We start from the raw sequence: 19,941 nt of genomic DNA, 5'->3' as shown, positions 1-19,941 counted from the left end.
ACCACTTTGTTTGGTACATCTTTTCATCTCCTTCTAAATGCAAATAGCTAATCAGCCATTCACAGAGTAACAACTCAATGAATTTGGGCTTGTAGACATGGTCAAGATGACCTGCTGCACTTCAAACCAAGCGTCAGAATGGGGAAGAAAGGTGATTTAAGTGAGTTTGAATGTGATCTGGTTGTTGGTGCCAAACGAGCTGGTCTGAGTATTTCAGAAACTGCTCATCTACTACTATATAGCAGTGAGCGGCTCAGGGTGAAAGCTCTTGTTAATGTCAGAGGAGAATGACCAGATCACTTCTAGCTGATAGGAGAGCAACAGTAACTCAAGTAACCACTCATTATAAACAAAGTATGCAGAAGCACATTTCTGAATGCACAAGAACCTATTTAGCAGCAGAAGACCAAACAGGGTGGCACTGCTGTCAGCTAAGAACAGGAAACTGAGGCTACGTTTCGCATGGACTCACCAAAATTTGACAATAGAAGACTGGAAAAACATTGCCTGGTCTGATGAGTTACGATTTCAGAGGTAGGGTCAGAATTTGATGTAAACAACCTAAAAACAAGGATCCATCCTGCCTTCCATCAGTGGTTTAGGCTTGTGGTGGTCATACAGTGTGGTTGATATTCTATGGTACCCTTAGCACCAAGTGAGTATTGTTTTTTTGTATCATTGTATCATCTGCTGATGGATGCTTCCAGTAGAATAATGCGTCATGTCACAAAGCTCAGATCATCTCAAACTGGCATCTTTAACATGACAAAAAGTTCAATGTGCTCAAATCATCAGACATCAGTCCAGTAGAGCACCTTTGGGATGTGCAGCTGACAAATCTGCAGCGACTGTGTGATACTAACATGTCAATATGGACCAGAATCTCTGAGGGATGTTTCTAGCAACCGTTTGAGTCTATGTCATGAAGAATTAAGTCAGCTCTGAAGACAAAAGCGTTTCAACTCACTTCTAGCTGGGTATACCTAAGGTGGTTGATGAGTGTATAGTTAATGTGCAGTTCAACAATCAAAAGTGTGAGTTCATTAAGAAAGATCTGCTGCAGGTGCAGACTGAGACAGAGAAGAAGAAATCGAGTTGTTGTGCGATGCAATATCACAAATAAAATGTTCAAAATTCATTGTTCCAAAAATCTTAACTGGCCTCAATCCTGTATCCAAATCAGTTGCTCTCCATTGTTCAAAATCCTATTTGTATAGAGAACAGCATGTTCTTTCAAAGCTAATCTGTATTTGTGCATCTGGAAAAGCTCTTAACTTGATGTGGATTTTATCCAAAGTCTTACCTAACCTATCAGATTCTTTTTTTTATTCATTGCTGTCATGTGAAAAAGTCTCCCTGCTCAAACACACACACAGTCCCACTGTCTGTCTCCCACACACTAGCATACTGTACCTATTGTCAAAGAATAAGCGCTACAAATCAGACATCCAACTTAAATGAATATCCACGTAATGCCACAGTGTCGGGACTTACATTCCTGTCACAGCCGTGCAAAGGAAGATGGGTAAGCTCATTGCCAGCAAACCCAGTTCACACTGTTTTTATTCCTCCTTCTTCATTATACTTTTATGACTTGGGGGTGTCAGTGTGACTCTCCCAGTAATTGCCGTCATTATGTGATAATGTTTGAAAGGCCATGAGAAGCGTTGCTGACGCCGATGAGCACACGCTAAGAACAGATAGTGTTTCCAGTTCACTGTGACAGTTGTCTTGTCTTCACAGGCAGTGGCAATTTGCTTAAAGTTTTGCATTTTATATTTTTTGCACAGAGATACCGCAGATGGCTTTAGCCATTATGCAGATTGCCACACAGGAGGACAGACAGGGAGTGAAAGACGGCAGTTATTCTTGGAAATAACGTGCTGATACATTTTCAAATAGGTGCATAAAAATATAAGATAAAAGAGAAGTACATAAGTGATACTGTAGACGGCATGAATTTATGTTAAGTAGAGCTCATGGATACAAATTCTGAGAGCTGTATAATTTGCATTATTATAACCAACTTTTCCAGTGCAGTTCCCACTGCAGCGTTAAAGGACATGTCAGTGAGAGGCTGAGCTCCAGTTGAGATACGAGATCGGCGGTTCCCAGTCGTTGCGGTGGCCACTCCTAATTGGTTGTTTATTTCATCAGTGATCTGAGGCAAACAACTGTCCTGCTGGATCACAGTGTGGAGACAGAGTGAAGCAGAACAGTCACTGGGCCTCCAGGGCATGTTCTTCCGGCATGAATAATTCACATGTAGCTGAATTTAGCCGTGCGTGGATCAATGCAATGAGAATTCAGTAAAGACACTTTTCCCGAGCCTTTGATCTCGGTTCCTGTGCGTCAGAGAGGTGAACATCGAAGCTGAGCCTCTCCTTTAAAAATCAGTAAACTGCTTTAACAAATTACAGGGAGAGGTAAACTGCAATTCCAAAGTCAGAGCCTGCATTGCGTTTCAAATATCATATTTCCTGATGAAGAGCAAAGCGCTGTGCTGATGAGCTCCTGAGCCTTTGTGTGTGTCTGTGGTGCTGACCTGCCCTGCTTATAATCCAGGCCGTCTATTCAGGAGAGGGATTTTCTCTAAGCCGTCACCTAGCACCAAGGCTTCAACATCCAGCCAGCCCTGCGCCACATCCTGGCATGCAGCCGCTGCACTGAACTGGGGCCTCTCAAACTAGAAGGCATCCTGCTGCTGAGATACAGAGCAAGAGAAAGAAGGATCAGTTCACTCAGGCTACTGAGCTCCAGAGTAGAGTCTGTACTGTTTGTCTATGCTCCCTCTTAGTTCACAACATTTTTTTTTTAAACCTTTCGAGGCAAATTGCTGACTTTAGAATCATAGGTCGTATCCATTCTGTTGGGTCTAAAACCTTTACAAACCTGGATTATACTTAGTGGAAATATTTAAAGGAAATGAGCTGCTGATACTGCTTATTACTCTGTGCTGTACACCTCAATTCTTATCAAAAAATACATTAATGATCAATGATTCCCAAAATGACGGATAAGTTGGGAAGGAAGAGAAGAAGGACCTTTATCTCAACACCACAGAGAGTCTGTGACGGCAGCAGACTCACAGACGAATGCAGCTTGTGATGAGGTATTTTAGGTATGAGATTGTTTGGCTGTAAAAGATTATGAGCCAGAAAGGTCAAGTAGCCACTACACAGGAGTACCAAAGGTTTATCAGTCTGAACACCCTGAGGATGCCTTACTTTCTACTGTGTGAGTAATGTTTTTTAATCAAAGCACCGGCCTATTTGATAAAATCATTAATAATTTTGGATTTTGGACTGCAATAAGTAATTTGCTACATGTAACTTGTTACATCTGACAGGTTTGTGTAGATACATAATATTGCTATGTAGTTTAAATCAGTGTTTGTGGTTTAATCATGAGATTTGTTCACAATAATTGACTGAAACTGTCACTTACTGTGTAAATGCTATAGCAGTCGCGTTGCAAAAAAGGAAACATAGTATATAGTGTTTCCCCATCTCCCTTCACAAGCCTTTCTTCTCTCATTGTCTGGAGCTGCTGCTGTGCTATGCAGCTGTGGTTGATTATTCATGGGTATCGATACAGCTGAGAGCAGTGGCGCATTGCCATATTTAAAAGTGCAGGAATGCACCTGTCGTTGGTATATAGACTGAACTGACTGTGCAGAAGGGTTTTTTTTTTTGTGGGTTGTTTTGGAAAATAACTGGAAAGCCTTGCGACAATTGCAGGGAAAGCAGGAGACAGATTAAGTTATTAATCAACAGACCTAATCTTTATATAGACCTAATAATGTGCCTTTGGCTTTCGGTTCAGATCTGCTCAGTTTGTAATGCTTTTGCACCTAAAGCTTCTAATATGCTGGCACAGCATGCTGACTTAATAACGTCTGTATTTCTAAAGCTTGTTATTCCAGAGGAAATGCTGGTTTACCAGGCACTCCAAAAACATATAACTCACGTCTTTGGGCACTATATATAACGTACATGTGCGCGTCAGAGCATGACAGCGGTGTTAAATATGTAGTGTGAGACAAAGTGCTTTGACCTTCTGTAGCAACATTTTCATTATAGCTGTTGCATCAGCAAAAGCTGGTCAAGTTAAAGAAAGTAAACATAAACTGAAAATACTAAAGGCAAATGTTTGTTTAAACTAGTGATTTTAACACCATTTTTTAGTCATGAGCTGTTGAAAAAACACTCAGAAAATCAGTTTCAGCTGATAATATTGTCCAACTTTTTATTCAAGCATTCATTTGTTGTTGATTTCTCTGTTGCTAAGACCATCAAGGCTTATTAAAAATATAAATCAGAGCTGTGTTTTGGCATTGCAGCTTTCTTCACTGGAGACAGAGCGTTTATTTTTTATTTATTTATTTATTTTTTTAATTAAAGCTCATATTAACAGTTATTTTCATGTCTCCCCAACTTGCCTCACATGAGTTGGAGGAATGAGGCTGAAGTTGTAGCTCTGGCAGTAGATATTTCAGTAGTACAGTGCAATACTTAATAAGCAAGTTACCCCTGACTTTAATTTAGCATCAGCTCTCATATGAAAGTCAGCTGGCTCTTATATTTGGCACTGAAATCTCATTCTCTCCTTGTTATGTAAATGTTTCATTGATATAATTTCCCCATTATAATTGGAGGAGATAAGGTACTCTGTCTGTCACCCTAACTTTGCAAAGATTGAGGAACCCTTTGTGGTGCATTTCTATAGATTTTGAGCAGGGTTGGTTAGTAACGAATTAACCATAGTCAGGACTGCATATTCAGATTACAACAAAATAACTGAAATCTACTTGGCAAACATTTGAAATGTGTAAAAATGGAAAGAAAATGAATGAAAACAATAGCTACATGGAGTAAAAGTTACAGTCTCAAGGATTACTTACTTACTTTTCAAACAATTTTAAAATTTCAAATATAAAAATTGAATTTATGAAACTTGAAAACACACACTCACTCAGAGAACCTTTAATGAACTGTTTAAAAAAAAAAAAAAAGTTTTTATTGTAAAGCTCTTTGGTTTTTAATGCTCAATATAAATAAATTTTATATCCTTACTTTTTTATTGCAATGTAAGTTGACTAATCCAACCTCAAAACCAGTGCAAAATCCACTTTATTTTGAATGAGATGTAGAAATCTAAATTTTGCTGTCAGCTTCAACATATTTAATTTTTAAGTAATCCAAAAAAGTTTAGATTATATTACATTTTTTAATCAACGTATTAAACAGCGTATTATAAAACCATTGCTGTAATTTGCTTCTGGGGACTGACCACTTGTAAAGACACACTGAATACGTTATTCTTGCTTTGGCTCCCCACAGCTAACAGACTCTTTGTGTCTCTGTTTACTTATTTTCAATTCCTGGTTTTTGTTCTTTGTTTCTTTTGTTGGACTTTCTATTGAAGTAGCAGTGGGTATTCCTTTCTCAGGTTATTTTGGTACACAAGTACATTATGCTATTGCTATTTTAATCTAGGTCATACAGCCTTTGATTTATTTTGTTCTCTTTTTTTCTGATTGTGTTTCATTTTTACCCTTCAGCCGTCAAAGGCTGATGGAGTATAGTCAGGGGTGCACATAAGTGATCCGCAGGTGCATATTCGCTGTCAAAATAAAAGACACGCACCAGATAAGAAGTTGCAACGCGCATTTGCGTATATATAAAAGGCATTGTTTTTGTCCGCTAGAGTCGGATTTTCACGGCATATTCTGCACCACATCTCTGTGCGTTCATCAGTTGTTTGAAGCCAGCTCACCTCCTGCAACCACTTTTCCGAGAATACGCACTTCTTTTGGTTCGGACTCCTTCTGACGTTTCTTTGGAGGTGGAGGAACACCAAAGTAATTGCTTGAAGGAGCTTGCTTCGACATCTTTAAGAGTTCTAAACAAATATCTGTCCTCCAGAAAATCTTATGTACGCAAACGCGTGTTGCAACTTCTTATCTGGTGCGCGTCTTTTATTTTGACAGCGAATGTGCACCTGCGGACCACTTATGTGCACCCCTGAGTATAGTCATCACCCCACTGTGCGGGCGAGCGGCGTGGACACCTAAGTTTGTGAATGCGATAGCTCAAGAAAAAAAGCAACGTAGGAGCTTTAAATTGATACCATAGGTATATTTACAAAAAAATCTCAGACAAATTCGAATCTCATTGATCTCAACCTCAAGGTCAGAGGTCAGAGGCCAAGTGTTCTTCTTTTATTTCTTATGTCTTTGTGTTTCTTTGTGGAAACACTTTGAATAAGTCATGCTGCTTTATGTCATTCAGAAGTTGTGATTATATTTCTCACATCAGTGCAGCAACCCAAATAAAACGGCAGCCAGTTTGCAGGCATAGAAAAATGAAGAAAATCAGCAAATTACCTTTAACCTCCTAAGACCCGAACTCTTCCACGGCATGCATTTTTAATTTCTCTTTGATATTTGGGCATATTGGGGCCCAATGAATGTAAAAACGAAGAATTACCAGATTATTTTTTTTTACTTTATTTTTGTTTTTATAAAAAATCAGAGCCACATATGAGGATATTCTTTTAAAATTTTAATAGAACAGTAGCAGTAATGTCCTCGTAAGTGGCTATCAGGCCCTTGTAGAACAAAATTGAGTATTTTGGTCTAAATAACCCAACATGTCATGTCCACATATGTGGACGCCAGGTCCTAGGAGGTTAAACATTGAAGTGTGTTTCTAATAAAATACCAGGGCGGCTGTAATTCAGGAGGTAGAGTGGGTACATGCAGTACATGGGGTCCATAGAGCACATGTTGAGATGTTAAACTCTAACATAGGTGCTACATGCTATCAGTGTTGTATGCTTTTAAAGTTCTTTTAATGAAAGTGGTGTATCATTTACATCCATTATAAACTGCATCAGTGCATTATGAAACTTTGTCATGAACTGTAGGCCGTTAGATTCAGATTGTTGTAATTGATTTAATTGAAATATGACAGTGATCGTGAAACAGGTGTATGTACACAGATGTACAATACGATGTTTGACTTGTAGTAATGTCTCATAGTTCTGTTATGTGTCACATAATTTCACTGTACACACCCTGGCCAGTGAGGACTTGTGCCAGAAGTGAATATCTTGATCTTCTTTTTTTCTTTGATGGGATGTCACTCCCTGTGTACTCCACCCAAACATGGCCCAGACTTGCAAGCTGTTGATTGTGCTCTTATGCACTTGCAGTGATTCTAACAAATCCACATTATTTGCACAGCAGAATCCCCCCCCCCCCCTCCCCCAAATTATAAAACTGTTAGGACATGGATTTAATGAGATGTTTTTACAAGTTAAGTCTTTACAGTTCTTGTGCAACGAAACATCTTTGTGTATGTTAAGTCAATAGACAGGAGCCCAGAGCTATTATGAGCACTATAATAGGGCAAGAATAAATCAGTGGGAACATAACAACTTAACAGTAGAGTAGTGTTCTTTGTAGGATGTGGGGTGGGGTCAGTTTGCAGTGTGGATTATGGAGACTGCAGGGTAAACTGATTTTCTGTCACAATGCTTTGTCACTCCCTCTCCTGCATACAGCACAAATATGATACGCAGGCAGATGAATCCTTGTATTCTTTCCTCTTTGAGTTCCGAGAAGAAAAACATTAATGCGGCCAATGAATTGCATAAGAACAATTAAGAAAAAAATAATTGACTTCACTGTAAAAATTTCCCTTTCAGGTTCATGTCAGTAATTATGAAACTGTTACTCACGGAAACTCTTCGGTCTTTCTGCCAGTTTCATTAAAGACATTTAACTGCCAACTATTGTAAGCATAAACAAACTATTACGTTTGGGTGTTTTCACAGTGGCAACACCTTCGCAAGTCCATGCAGTTCATAAAATCACTGCCTTCATAAACACCTCGCTTTTACAGCAGTTATTCATTTTTTCAGGGTGAACTTGGGTCAAAGAGTTGGAATCTGCTGGCAATTACCTGTGAACGCCCACTATATTGGTTGTTCTCCTGTAATATGCCTCAGGCCAAGGAAAAGGGGCCCTTGACTGGCTTTGAGAGTTAAGCAATTAGATAATACATGTGCTTAGTGCAAACAAGTCAAGTTCACACCTAGGAAAAGCCAGTGCAGCAAGGCTTGGGTGCAGGTCAGACATGTTACAACACTTGCTCCCAATTATCTTTCAGTCCATTAATGTGAAGGGAGGACAAGTGGAGTTGCACCAAGCCTTCTATTCAAATAGATGCTTTGATCAGTGGAAATTACTTTAAGTATCCAAGAAAAACAAAACCCAGGAACATGAGCTGTGCCCAAGCTATATGGTGCCCTGTTGTGGTGCAACAAGTTCATCTTGAAAAAGCTGGTCCACCGAGTAAAGACATGCAGCAGCTATATGAGCCGTGAAATTGCTCTGACGTAAACAAAGCTTATAGAAGCTTTAACCATGCTTGCTTGTGACAATGCTCGTTGCTTTTGTAGGAATTTAAACTAAGACTCAGATGTCTGGTTTTAGACGCAACATCCATCAAACTCGCTAATTATATTTTCCAGTACCTAACCTCTAATCCTAAATGTTATTTGTTTTCCCAATCCTTTTCCAGAGAAGCACTACATCTCTGGACTAGTCTCGGTGTAATTAAAAAATGCTTTATTAAACGTCTGCAAGTACAGAACTGCAGCGTGTTAATGCCTAAACATATTTCAGTATCACTTAATTAAATAGTGGATGAAATGTTACGTGTGTTATGTGTGAATTTCTTTACCAGTTAACGTAAATTAATGTTAAAGTGTTGCTGTAGTGATATTTCAATATAGTGTAAATATACTGTGACCAAAAAAAGTACTAAAATTGGAATTGAAATTTTTTTTATAAAAAAATGTCAACGCATTCAAGATAATAAAATAAAATAAGAGAAGATAAAAAGACAATTGTTGAAATGTTAGATGCCACATGCACTGTGGTTACCAGATGACAGACGTGTGTGCGTAGACACCATGTGATGATGTGTAATTGTGCAAAGTAAATAACTGGATTGGATTTCCCCATCCAAGCACATGTGTCTATTAGATAATGCTATGATAATCTTAGCTAATAAACTAATAATAATAAATATATAAGAATTTGGTGAAGGGCTGCAATGACTCATCGAGTATTTCAAATAATTTGATTATAAAAAGTTCTCAATACAAATACTTTGATTCGATGTTTCGTTTAATGCACGCGATTTATAGAACAATGTAAACGCGAACGTTTCACCTACATTTGCGACTAAAAACAGACCTGCAATAAAAAAAAGTATGTGTGAATAAAATCTGCAGTAAGTCTCCAGAAGTTGCATTAAAATATGCAACTGAACTGTTAGCTTAGTGTCATACTAAACTGGTTAAATCATACAGACTGCTGAAGGCTGACTCCAGCTGTCCTGTTTTCCATGGAGGTGATACCAGCACCAAACAGGGGTGAATCTAAAGGGGGCCATCGGGTGTACTAGACCATATTAACTTCAAGGCTCTTGTAACATTTTTTAGATTGAAAGTGAAATAATATAAAATATTGCATTAATTAAACTGCATAAATGTTTAAAAATATAGAAATAAAAGCTTTTTTTTACAAGCCAATAAAATGTACATGGGCCATTAAACTCTGAGCCACTGACCTGAGGGTTGTTAGGTGGAACCAGTGTTGGGGAGTAACGGAATACATGTACCGCCGTTACGTATTCAGAATACAAAATATGAGTAACTGTATTCCGTTACAGTTACCGTTTAAAAAGGTGGTATTCAGAATACAGTTACTTTGTTGAAATAAATGGATTACACGGCGGTACTTCCCTGTTTCATATTGTCGCGGGTCAGGATTATTTGGGTTAGTTTGACAGCTACGTTCTGTTGTTACAGGCGGCAGCGTTACGGTTGCCATGGTTACAGGGTGACGCGCTCTCTCTCTGCGTGTTTCCTGGGTGAGAGAGCGCTTTTTGTTGTTGTTGTTGTGCTAAGCTAAGCTAAAGGCAGAATGCTACAGGCATAGCTCTAAAGCATGTAGCCTGATGGGCAGTGTAGTCCGTGCTGCAGGGAGAATGGACTACCATACCCGTTATGTGTCTGTGAGCGAGGGAGGGAGAGAAAGGAAAAGTCCGAGCTGTCACGGAGCAAAAACGGGAGCTGGAAGCATGCAAATATAATAATAACCACTGCAGCCAAGAAGAGTGCCTGACGAGCCCATTTGTAAGTAAGCTATTAAGACTCAACTGTACACTGTGTTCGTGTTTTCCTCCGGAAAAAATAAGTTCCGTTGGAGCAGCCTTTCAACGCCTCTCTCTGTCTCTGGCAAGCAAAGTTGACCCAGACAACAAAGTAAAGCTAGTTTTCGGCTACCAGCCTGACACGGAACCCACCGTATTAGCCAGAGGTCCCTTTACTACGTTTCGGAGCCGCGGACCTTTAGTAACAGTAATAAATCACAGCAATAGGACATTCACGTAGTTGTAAACAGCACGATAATATATTAAGTAATCCAAAGTATTCAGAATACGTTACTCTCATTGAGTAACGTAACGGAATACGTTACAGAATACATTTTGGGGCATGTATTCAGTATTCTGTAGTGGAATACATTTTAAAAGTAACCTTCCCAACACTGGGTGGAACACTGAATTATTATTAATATTAATTATTAACATCTAGACCATCATATCATCTGTTTTCAGCAGCACAAATACGTGCCTCCTGTTTATGTCAGAAAGCCTTTCAAGAAGACAGAGTAAAGGTACATTTATGCCTTAGTCTAGATTTCATATATGTCTTATTTTAGATTTTTAGATTTTGAAAGACCGGTGTTTTTGTTCTCTTTTGAATATTTATTATTGCTTATTAACAAGACAAAAGTATTTCTTATCCCATTACACGAATAATCAATGGAATAATTGATAGATTACTTGATTACTAAAATAATCAGTAGCTGCAGCCCTAATTTGGTGTGATCATTCAGACCTCTCACTCTCTCCAAGGTACATTTAAGACCAATTTGGCATAAAGGTTGTTTCTATTTATTTTTTAGGTGGATTTCGGCTTTATCATTGTCTTTTGTCTGTTTTTGTATTCCCAGACAGACTGGAAGATATTTAACTTAAAATAGACAACTGTACTAAAAGAAAATGGAGTGTTAAAATTATCATTGCCAGATGATTAACATAATTTGAAGTTGAATAAACTCAGAGAAATGTGCTTATCTCAGTGAGAGCTACTATATGTCCAAAAACTTCGAAGTGCTCAGAAAATTTGCGTAAGAATCATCTAAATCATCTAAACCAAGCAGAAGAAACCCACTTCTCCCACACCCCTGCTCAAGGAACATGACAAACACCCCAAGACAGATCTCCAAACGGAAGGAAGCACCTTTCAATCCAGCAATCCCACACCAAAACCCATGGGACCAAAAATATCTCCTACCAGTGTCCCTGCATCAGACCCTACATGATCAGACACCACAAGACACCATCTGATGTCTTTTGGATTCATGAGGGGTACCTACCCAAATCATTTGAATAGTTCATCCATTCATCCATGTGCTTTTGTAACTGATTATTATTAAATATGTGTTGTAGGATTTTATTTGCCAGTTAGTTTTTAATAAACCAGCGTTTACATTTGGTACATAGATTTGTGGTCCTCAGGATTTTAAAAATGTTATCTGTTGGTTCAGCTATTTTAATAACTGTAACATAATGGCAGTCCTCTCAGGCTCAGCTTATAGCTTGCATTGAGTTCTAATTAAAAATGTTAGCATGGAAACACTGTATGTTATACCTGCTCAGCATGCTAGAGTCAGTATTGTTAGCATCATCGTCAGGTTAGCAGGCATTGTTATTCAGCACAGAGCACTACTTAAGACAACATCATGGATGTAGAGTCTTCGTCCTCTGTCAGGGATTTTACAGTGATTCAGTTTAACCATGATAAATTAAATAGTCCCCGCAAGGACAACAAGTGTAAATCAAGAAGTTTTACTTTTTTTTTAAAATCTTACCTTATAAAAAGTATAAACATATTCAACAGGAGGAGAAGATACTCCATCAAAACATGTAATTAAAAAAAAATAGAGAAAACAACAAAACCCCTCTTATGAAAAAAAGATTCTGAGAAATCAAAAGAACTGAAACATGCTGTGTTTCCTGTAAAATATAAGCATGTTCATCTGTGGTCACTTAGCAACACTGGTGCCTCCTGCTGGTTTCTGTGCCCTGTCTGGGTTAGGAGGGCTATATTTATGACACATAAAACAGAAAAATCACCAGTCAGTGAGCAACAAGCCTCTCTGTGCACAGCTTACATGACTGTAGAAGACAAATAAGCGTGTGTGTGTGGTTGTGTTATTGACATGCACTGAGGTCAGAGAGGAAGGTGGTTAATTGGAACTGAGAAATGAAACGAGCCTCAACCTTGCGGTGGTGTCTTGTCATCAGAGACAGTGGGCCTCTGAGCTGCTTTACGTGCTGGCCCTGATCCATTTCATGCAACTGCTTCCTTTGCACCCCACATATGTCTCTCAGTGGAGTCTGGGGAAGCTATAGATTACAGAGCATCACCAAGCTTAGTTAATGATCCCAGAGACAGAGTAACGAAGATCACATTGTTCTCTCTATTTTGCATAACTGCGCTATAGTCATGTCTTCCCAGGAAGCTGATCCTGTCAGGGCAATTTTTTGGGGGGGAATAATGTAGAGACACTAGCCTGCTGATTCTGTGTTAATGAAAACGGCGAATGCTTGTGTCATCTAGAAGACATCGCATAGACACCTCTAGCTGTCCACCGGAGGAATCACAAGTACTCAGGACGTTTAGACATGATTTATCAAAGCTGTCAGCGGCCTCATTTCATACAAGCAGCTCAGCTAAATGGCTAAGTGTTTGTCCTGCACGTTGTCCCATGTATTGATCCCTCACTCTGTTATCATGCAGGGCTTCCTGCTTTTCTCTCTCCGCTCGTGTGAGAATTTATTGTCACTGTGCCATTAAAATCTCTTAATAGAGTTTCACCTACGGTTCCCCTTTGCAGAGTTATTTGAGAAAACAAACACTGATTTGTGCCCTTATACATTTAAACTTTATTAATAAAGAAGGAATGTAATTTAGTTTTCACAATTCAATTACTTAATTGTTTTAGATAATATTGTGCTAAACATACAGGAATTCAGTCGGACCAACATATCTTTTTGTAAATCACTTAATGCAAATTTCAGAGTTGTAGAAATTTTAAAGTGTTTTAGCTGCCCAGTAATTATTTATTTTGAATTAAGACCTGTAAATCACGAGTTTTTGGCAAACATTTCTATGTGTTGCATCTTTGAGAAACACATTTTTACTAATTTCGAAGTCTCCCTCTTATATATACCAGTTTACAAGTGATATAAGGACCTAATATAGAAGAAAAATTATGGAACAAAAGCGCAAGCCGCTTTTGACTCCAGAAAAAATATTTTGAATAGTAGGATTTTAATCTGCTCTAATATGTAGGATTGGTGCTTGAGCCTGTAATTTGTTGCCTGGTTTCTTAAAGCTTCCACACACAAACACTTTCCAGTATATCACATACTTGAAACAGGGTGTTGGCTGACCTAAAACTATTTGCAATGAACGACGGAGGCTTTGTGGTATGATATGCAACCACACCTCAAAGTTTTCCCTATGCTGTCTTTGGTGTTTACTGCATATTCCATGCTTTTTTTAATAGTTACCGCCTGTTGCATAAGAGTTTAGGACCTTTCTGATGAACATTTAATCATTAAGATAATAATCTGGATAGTCACCTCCAATTATTTTCACTCTGACAGTTTCACCAGTAAATCACTATGAGTGGCATAAAACTATCACCTTGAGCACTATCGTTACAAAGAATCAGGTGCGGATCAAGACTTGGATGGGTGCATGCTCCGTGTCCTCGGGCGCTGTAGTGGGAAAACACTGAGGCAATTTGCGTGCAAATGTAACTCCCAGACACACCACACAAGGCAGGGAGGGTTATTTGGCAAGCTCTGCGGGAATGCTGTTGTTCAACAGACAAACGTATGAGATATGTCTGTTTGATGTGATACACTTCAGGTTTCTCTTTCAGTACCACACTGCAGTATTCTCTTAAATCACTGATTTACATGAATCACGAAGAATCAAGTAGCTTTTTAAAAATGTTCTACTCCAGTGCAAAAAGCATGCAGTGCTGATTTATGTTACTCTATGTTATTAGATTAGATAGAATGAAATCTTCCATCCATCCATTCATTCTCTTCTACTGATCCTTTGCAGGGTTGCGGGGGAGCTGGAGGCTATCCCAGCTACCACAGGACGAGAGGCAGGACAGGTCACCAGTCTGTCACAGGGCTAACATATAGAGACAAACAACCATTCGCACTCAGATTCACACCCACATTCACCCCTATAGGCATTCACCCCACTACATGTCTTTGGACTGAATGAAATCTTACTTAACATAATTAAACTCTTGACACTGATACCAAAGCACCAGTGTAGAGTGCTTTTAATGGCTAAGTGAAACTTGCATGCAGAAAATATTTTCTACATTCACAATATAAATACAGTTATATATTTGATTTGATTTGATTTGATATACCTTTATTAGTCCCACAAGGGGAAATTTCATGTTAAAGCTGCCGACCTATTGCACGCAATGGCGGCGCCATCTTACCCTCCCTCCGACCATACATACATTACACAAAAACATCACATGGGGAAGACAGGTCAGAGAGGTATACATGGAAAAGCACAACATGAGGAAAGATAAGGAGAAAAAATGTGTATGCCCAAAGACTGCGCCTAAAATCAGAATAATACTGGCATATCTCAGATGTCAGAATATGACAGAAATGAAATCTCTTTGATATACTGCTAAAATCCAAGCTGACTTTCTCAGCAGAATAAACACATCTGTAACAGCACACCTTTTAATTTATTAGGCGGTGATTCAGAGGCTGTGTCTGGCAGTAAACAGATGTGCATGAGCTGACACAGGCTCTAACCCTCCTGCTGTCTTTGTCCTTGTAAGGAGACTCCCGGTGTTCATCTTGATTAAGTCATGCCAAAGGAACATGAAAAGCAGAGCCACGGCTATGGCAGACAGGTCAGATGAAGTAACTTTGCTGGAATGTCAGCTTTGTTTGGGTTAGCCATTTTTATCTAGAAGCTTACAATGATGGTGTCTGAGGTCGGTGAGGTGTACTTTTATGGACTGGTGATTTGTAATGGCTCCAAATAATGTGGAAGCAGTTGCTGCTTTAGTAACTCCATTAACTTTGATAGGTGATATATAGCTTTGAAAAATGTATTCCCTTTATTTACTCCTATAAATCAAGGGAATCCTATATTCCCATGATTTTACCAACAGTCTGAATGAAAAGGTTCTAGTGTGCATTCAGGAAGTGACAACACAAGTAAGACAGCACGTAATGCAGGTGCTGTTGTGTCTGCAGAGGATGTGATGCAGTTGTGAACCTCAGTGACCTTAGCCAGAGTTCTGCTGCAGACGGGCAGAGTGTTGTGGACACAGTAAACACCACTGCCAGCATTTTTTAGAAGAACAAGGCTTCAATCACGAAGCATGCTGGCACGCCCTGCCAGGGAATACTTCTCTGTAATTAGACAGTGTACATTCACTGGATCCTGAATGGAAACAAGGCTGATTTTGTTGGAGAAGTGAATCTCTAGTGACGCGTGTTCTGACTTTTGGCTGTGGTGTGCTTCTCCATTGTGAAGGCTATAGATGATCTAACCCACAATGAAGCAGTGTTCATCCCATGTCAGCTTTCTCTCTTACAGTAAACATGTATGGTTAGGCATGTGCTACTTACACCGCTCTTCCCGCTCACCGCTCTTATTCGGACTCTTGCACAACCTCAAACAGAAGTCCCATCCTGTTTTTTTCCTCCTCTGTGGCCCACAGTGTCTCATACTGTGCAGCTACTTCATATTCCTGAATGAGTGTCTTGTTCATTCTGAGTGTCTTTTGGGAAGCATCTGTGACTCAGCATATCTGCTGTCTCTCATCCTGGGGCACAAGAAGAGTGGGTATTAGTAGCACGCTGAACTGACCAATGCAGTAAGCCTGAGCCTCCTGTGCTTTATGTGCAATAGCTTCATACTGCAAATTGAGCAGGCTCCTAATTTTGTTTATACAGAGCTGCCATGGTGCTGAAGAGTGATAGGACGAGAGAGACCGAGGAAGGGAGGAAAGACCTGCATTGCTAATCATAGCTTTCAGCTAACAGGAGGGTCTGGTGGTTTATTTTTAGCAGCACTGGTGGTGTGACTCTATAGATGGCAATGTCAGTTGGTGTGATGGTGGAGCCACCATTTGTAGGTTTATTGGCACTGAATGCTGCAAAGTCATTAATAGCAGACAGGTGGAAAATAATTTGACCATGAGGTTGTTATTGAGCGAAATGTTCTTTTATGTCTGCTAAATGTCAGCAAGTTAGTAGTTTTTTCTCCTAAGCACAAGTGTGACTTATCGGTCTAGATTGTTTGGTGTGGTGTAGTGAATTCAGCCCAGCTTATCTTTAATAAATTAAAAAAAAAAAAAGATTAAGTTGAAAAACAAATTTCTGACTTCACAAACTTGGGACTGAGTTGGGACAGGACTGAAGCATGGTGGCATGAAGGAAAACTCCAGTCATGTTTCAAAGACTATTCACAAGCAGTGTTTGTAGAAGGACGGGACTCAGTTCTTCTTTATTGTCTTCATTGAAGCAGCGTGGTTGTAAAGACACTGTTTAAAGAAGAAGGAGACAAAAGATCGAAAAATGGGGTGGTGGGATGGTGTGTGGGTTGTGGGTGTGGGTGTGGCCCCAGTCTGTCAAGGACGTTTTGTAATCAGAGATGGGAGTATTAGCTCCACAAAAGTACCATTACACTGTCTGCTGGGCCCCTGGGGACAGGCCCGACGGTAACTGACCCACCTCTGTGCTCTGTGTTGCAGATGGGAGGAGGAGCTGTCCAAACGAGAGCAGCTGGAGTCAACGGTGACAACCCTGCAGCAGGTTGGGAAACACTAAGAACACACAAACAATAACATATATTCTGCTAACATACTTATGCACAGCTATTTGAGGGCTTGGTAAGGACAATTTAGTACATGCAGATGAGGAATATATAAAATAATCTGGAAAAAAGCATGTGCATGCATGCATTTCCAAAATGCTATACAACACATCCATAAACATACAGTGTTATGCTGTGTGGGCTCAGCAGAGCTGGACTAGAAGCAGCTATAACCAGGAGGATGCTTGATTGGTTGTCAGATTAGAAAAACCTTATTACAAACCCATCAAGAAGAGCCTGCTGGCCTTGTTATAGATACGAACGTCAAATATCACCAACACTCCACCATTATGTTTCTGCTCAGAGGAGTTGAAAGGAATACATGTAGAGGTAAAATCAATTTAAAGTGTCACGCCTCGAGGCTCTATAGAGACTGCAACACACACAGTCCCAGCTACTGTTAGTGTCTCATCCAGCTGGGATCCATTGCTTTTTTCGGCTTTTGCGCAAATCGATCAGGGACAGCATTCGTGTATGTCTTAGATTCTGGGTCAGCAAAATCCCAGATAGAGAGGTGGAGTGGTATCCCCCTAGGGGCTTTAACCTTTTAGAGCACACAGGCTGATGTCGCTGTATGCATAAGAGGTGGGGATTTCTGCAAAGACAGTAAATTCTGTGCAAAAGCACCATTTGTGTTCAGGGCCCAGAGCCAGAGGGCTGTATGCTACACAGAAACAAAAGCTGGTACTCCTCTGTTGGTGAATTAAACTAAGGGAGGCTTAAGTTTAAACCTTTCAGTTCTACTTGCTAAATAGTCATCTTTGTGGGTTTGTGAGATTTTAAGAAAATACTATATGGGTAGTGAACGCAATGTTCAAAAACAGGTATAACTACCAGTGCAGAGTTTAAATGGATGGGTTGACGTTTTGGAAAATACTGTTATTTATTTTCTTGATGAGAGATAGATGAAAAATAAAAATTATCCTACTCCCACACCGTGTGCTTCTTGTGCTCTACCTGAAAATATACAGTGAGGATGAGACTGGGAAATAGTAGTCCAGCACATAAAGGCCCGAATAAAATAACAACTTTGTGGTGCTTGTAGGTACAGTAGATTCATGTTTTCTTTTTGAGACAGTAAGCTGGCTGTAGGGTTGTATTTTAAAAAAAGACAGGAGAATGGTGTCAGTCTCTTTATCTGAGTAAATAAGGTTCTTAAATTGTTAGTTAGTTTATCTAGTTTCCTGTCCTTATACACTGTGGTCAATATCCTAAAATGCAAATAGCTTCAAGTGAAAGCAGATGTTTGGTTTGATCATGCAAATATAAACCTCCTGGTCTTGCTTTCTTCACTGTGACATCATTTTCAGAGCGCCCAGGAGGCAGCAGAGGTCCAGGATGATCTTAATGAGAAGGTGGACAGACTGAAGGCTGAACTTGTGGTCTTCAAGAGTCTCATGAGCGATGTAAGTGTTTGTTTAGCACCAGGGTGAAGCCATTATCAGTTTTCCTTTCACTGTGTTGGCTCCCAAACTTAAATAAATCATGTTAGTGTTCAAGAGTTTACAACATTGACACTTACTTCCCTGCAGCATACAGGTATAAAATTTATATATATATATAATATATAAAATACCATAAATCATCCAAGACAATATTCCTGAAATAGCTCAGAAAGCAGCTGTAGATCCAGAGCACTTCCTGTTCTGTGCAGCACTGTATTGTTCCCTGGCAAGTCTGCTCAGACTGATATACAGTTCACTTGTGATAAACTGCAGCGGGGGCACATCACAGCTCACGATTGCTTGGGGATAAATATATGCACATGCTGTTTTTGTTTTGGAAAATGCTGTTGTTTAGCCTGCTTCTGTTTACTTTGCCATTCATGGATTTTCAATTCTTTGTCTCTTTTTGTGTGCTTTACATTACGCCCTGTTATTTGCATTAAGAGAAGGGTAAGTGATGCAGAAGTAGAGGATGTTTTAGGAGGCATAGATTAGTTAAAACCCTGCAGTGGTTAGACAGTCTGTATTTGTGCCTCTGGATATAATTGCTCGGAAAAAAAATATCCATATTTCCATGCTCCATATCTGCCTCTGCATACTTATCAGACCAGAATTTGCATTTTTTTTATTAGATAATAAATAGGCCAAAGTATAGTTTTTGAACTGCACATAGATGAATGCACTAACATTATTTTGCAAGTGTTTGTTCAGATGAATAATTAAATAAATATGATGCAGAATTTGAACATTCAGATAAAAATTACAGCGTTATGTTGGTGTGGGTAGAGTCGGCATGGAAATGTGGGATGCAATTTAACACCAGCTGATAATCAAGACGGTATGAACGTCATCTAAAGAGCCGCTCTCTGTCCTCATACAGCAAATGTCTGACCTGGACTCCAAGATTCAGGAGAAAGCCAGGAGGGTGGACATGGACATCTGCAGGCGGATTGACATCACGGCCAAACTGTGCGATGTGGCTCAGCAACGCAACTCAGAGGACATGTCAAAAATGTTCAACGTTAGTCCTGCAAGGTCGCTTCCTGAGAAGGCAAGTGTCCATCTGCCCCGGATCCATTTGCTCTCTCACAGTTTCTTAGATGAGCTGATAGTAAATGCAGGAAGAACCTAAATTGTATTTTGAAGGAGAAATTCGGCACTAATGAGATGAAATCTGCCAGGCGCTCGCTGTGCGGTGACTTTGTTCCTTTCATTCTCAGCTGATCATGCACTGAATGACACCCCCCGGCCTAAATGGGCATCGGTCCATAGCTGCATGTTCGCAAATACGCTCTCATGCAAACACGTAAATATAGACATGGAGAAGACTTATGTCCAGAATGCACGCACACACACAGAGACACACATAAACAAAAGATGAAATGCTGACCTGCCAACT

The 19,941-nt window shown here is 39.6% G+C and overlaps 1 protein-coding gene across 1 annotated transcript in view; it reads left to right on the top strand.

The window, feature by feature from the left end:
- Positions 1–19,941, top strand: part of iffo2b (intermediate filament family orphan 2b) — a 29,645-nt gene that overhangs the window by 3,771 nt on the left and 5,933 nt on the right. The window contains exons 2-4 of the mRNA XM_031731385.2: positions 16,976–17,036; positions 18,408–18,503; positions 19,423–19,593. Of these exons, the coding sequence (XP_031587245.1) occupies positions 16,976–17,036; positions 18,408–18,503; positions 19,423–19,593 (328 nt within the window). The remainder of the gene's footprint in view (positions 1–16,975; positions 17,037–18,407; positions 18,504–19,422; positions 19,594–19,941) is intronic.

This window comes from Oreochromis aureus, linkage group 5 (assembly GCF_013358895.1).
Source record: "Oreochromis aureus strain Israel breed Guangdong linkage group 5, ZZ_aureus, whole genome shotgun sequence".
In the NCBI taxonomy this organism is placed as follows: domain Eukaryota; kingdom Metazoa; phylum Chordata; class Actinopteri; order Cichliformes; family Cichlidae; genus Oreochromis; species Oreochromis aureus.
This window is presented reverse-complemented; position numbering and strand designations above follow the sequence as displayed.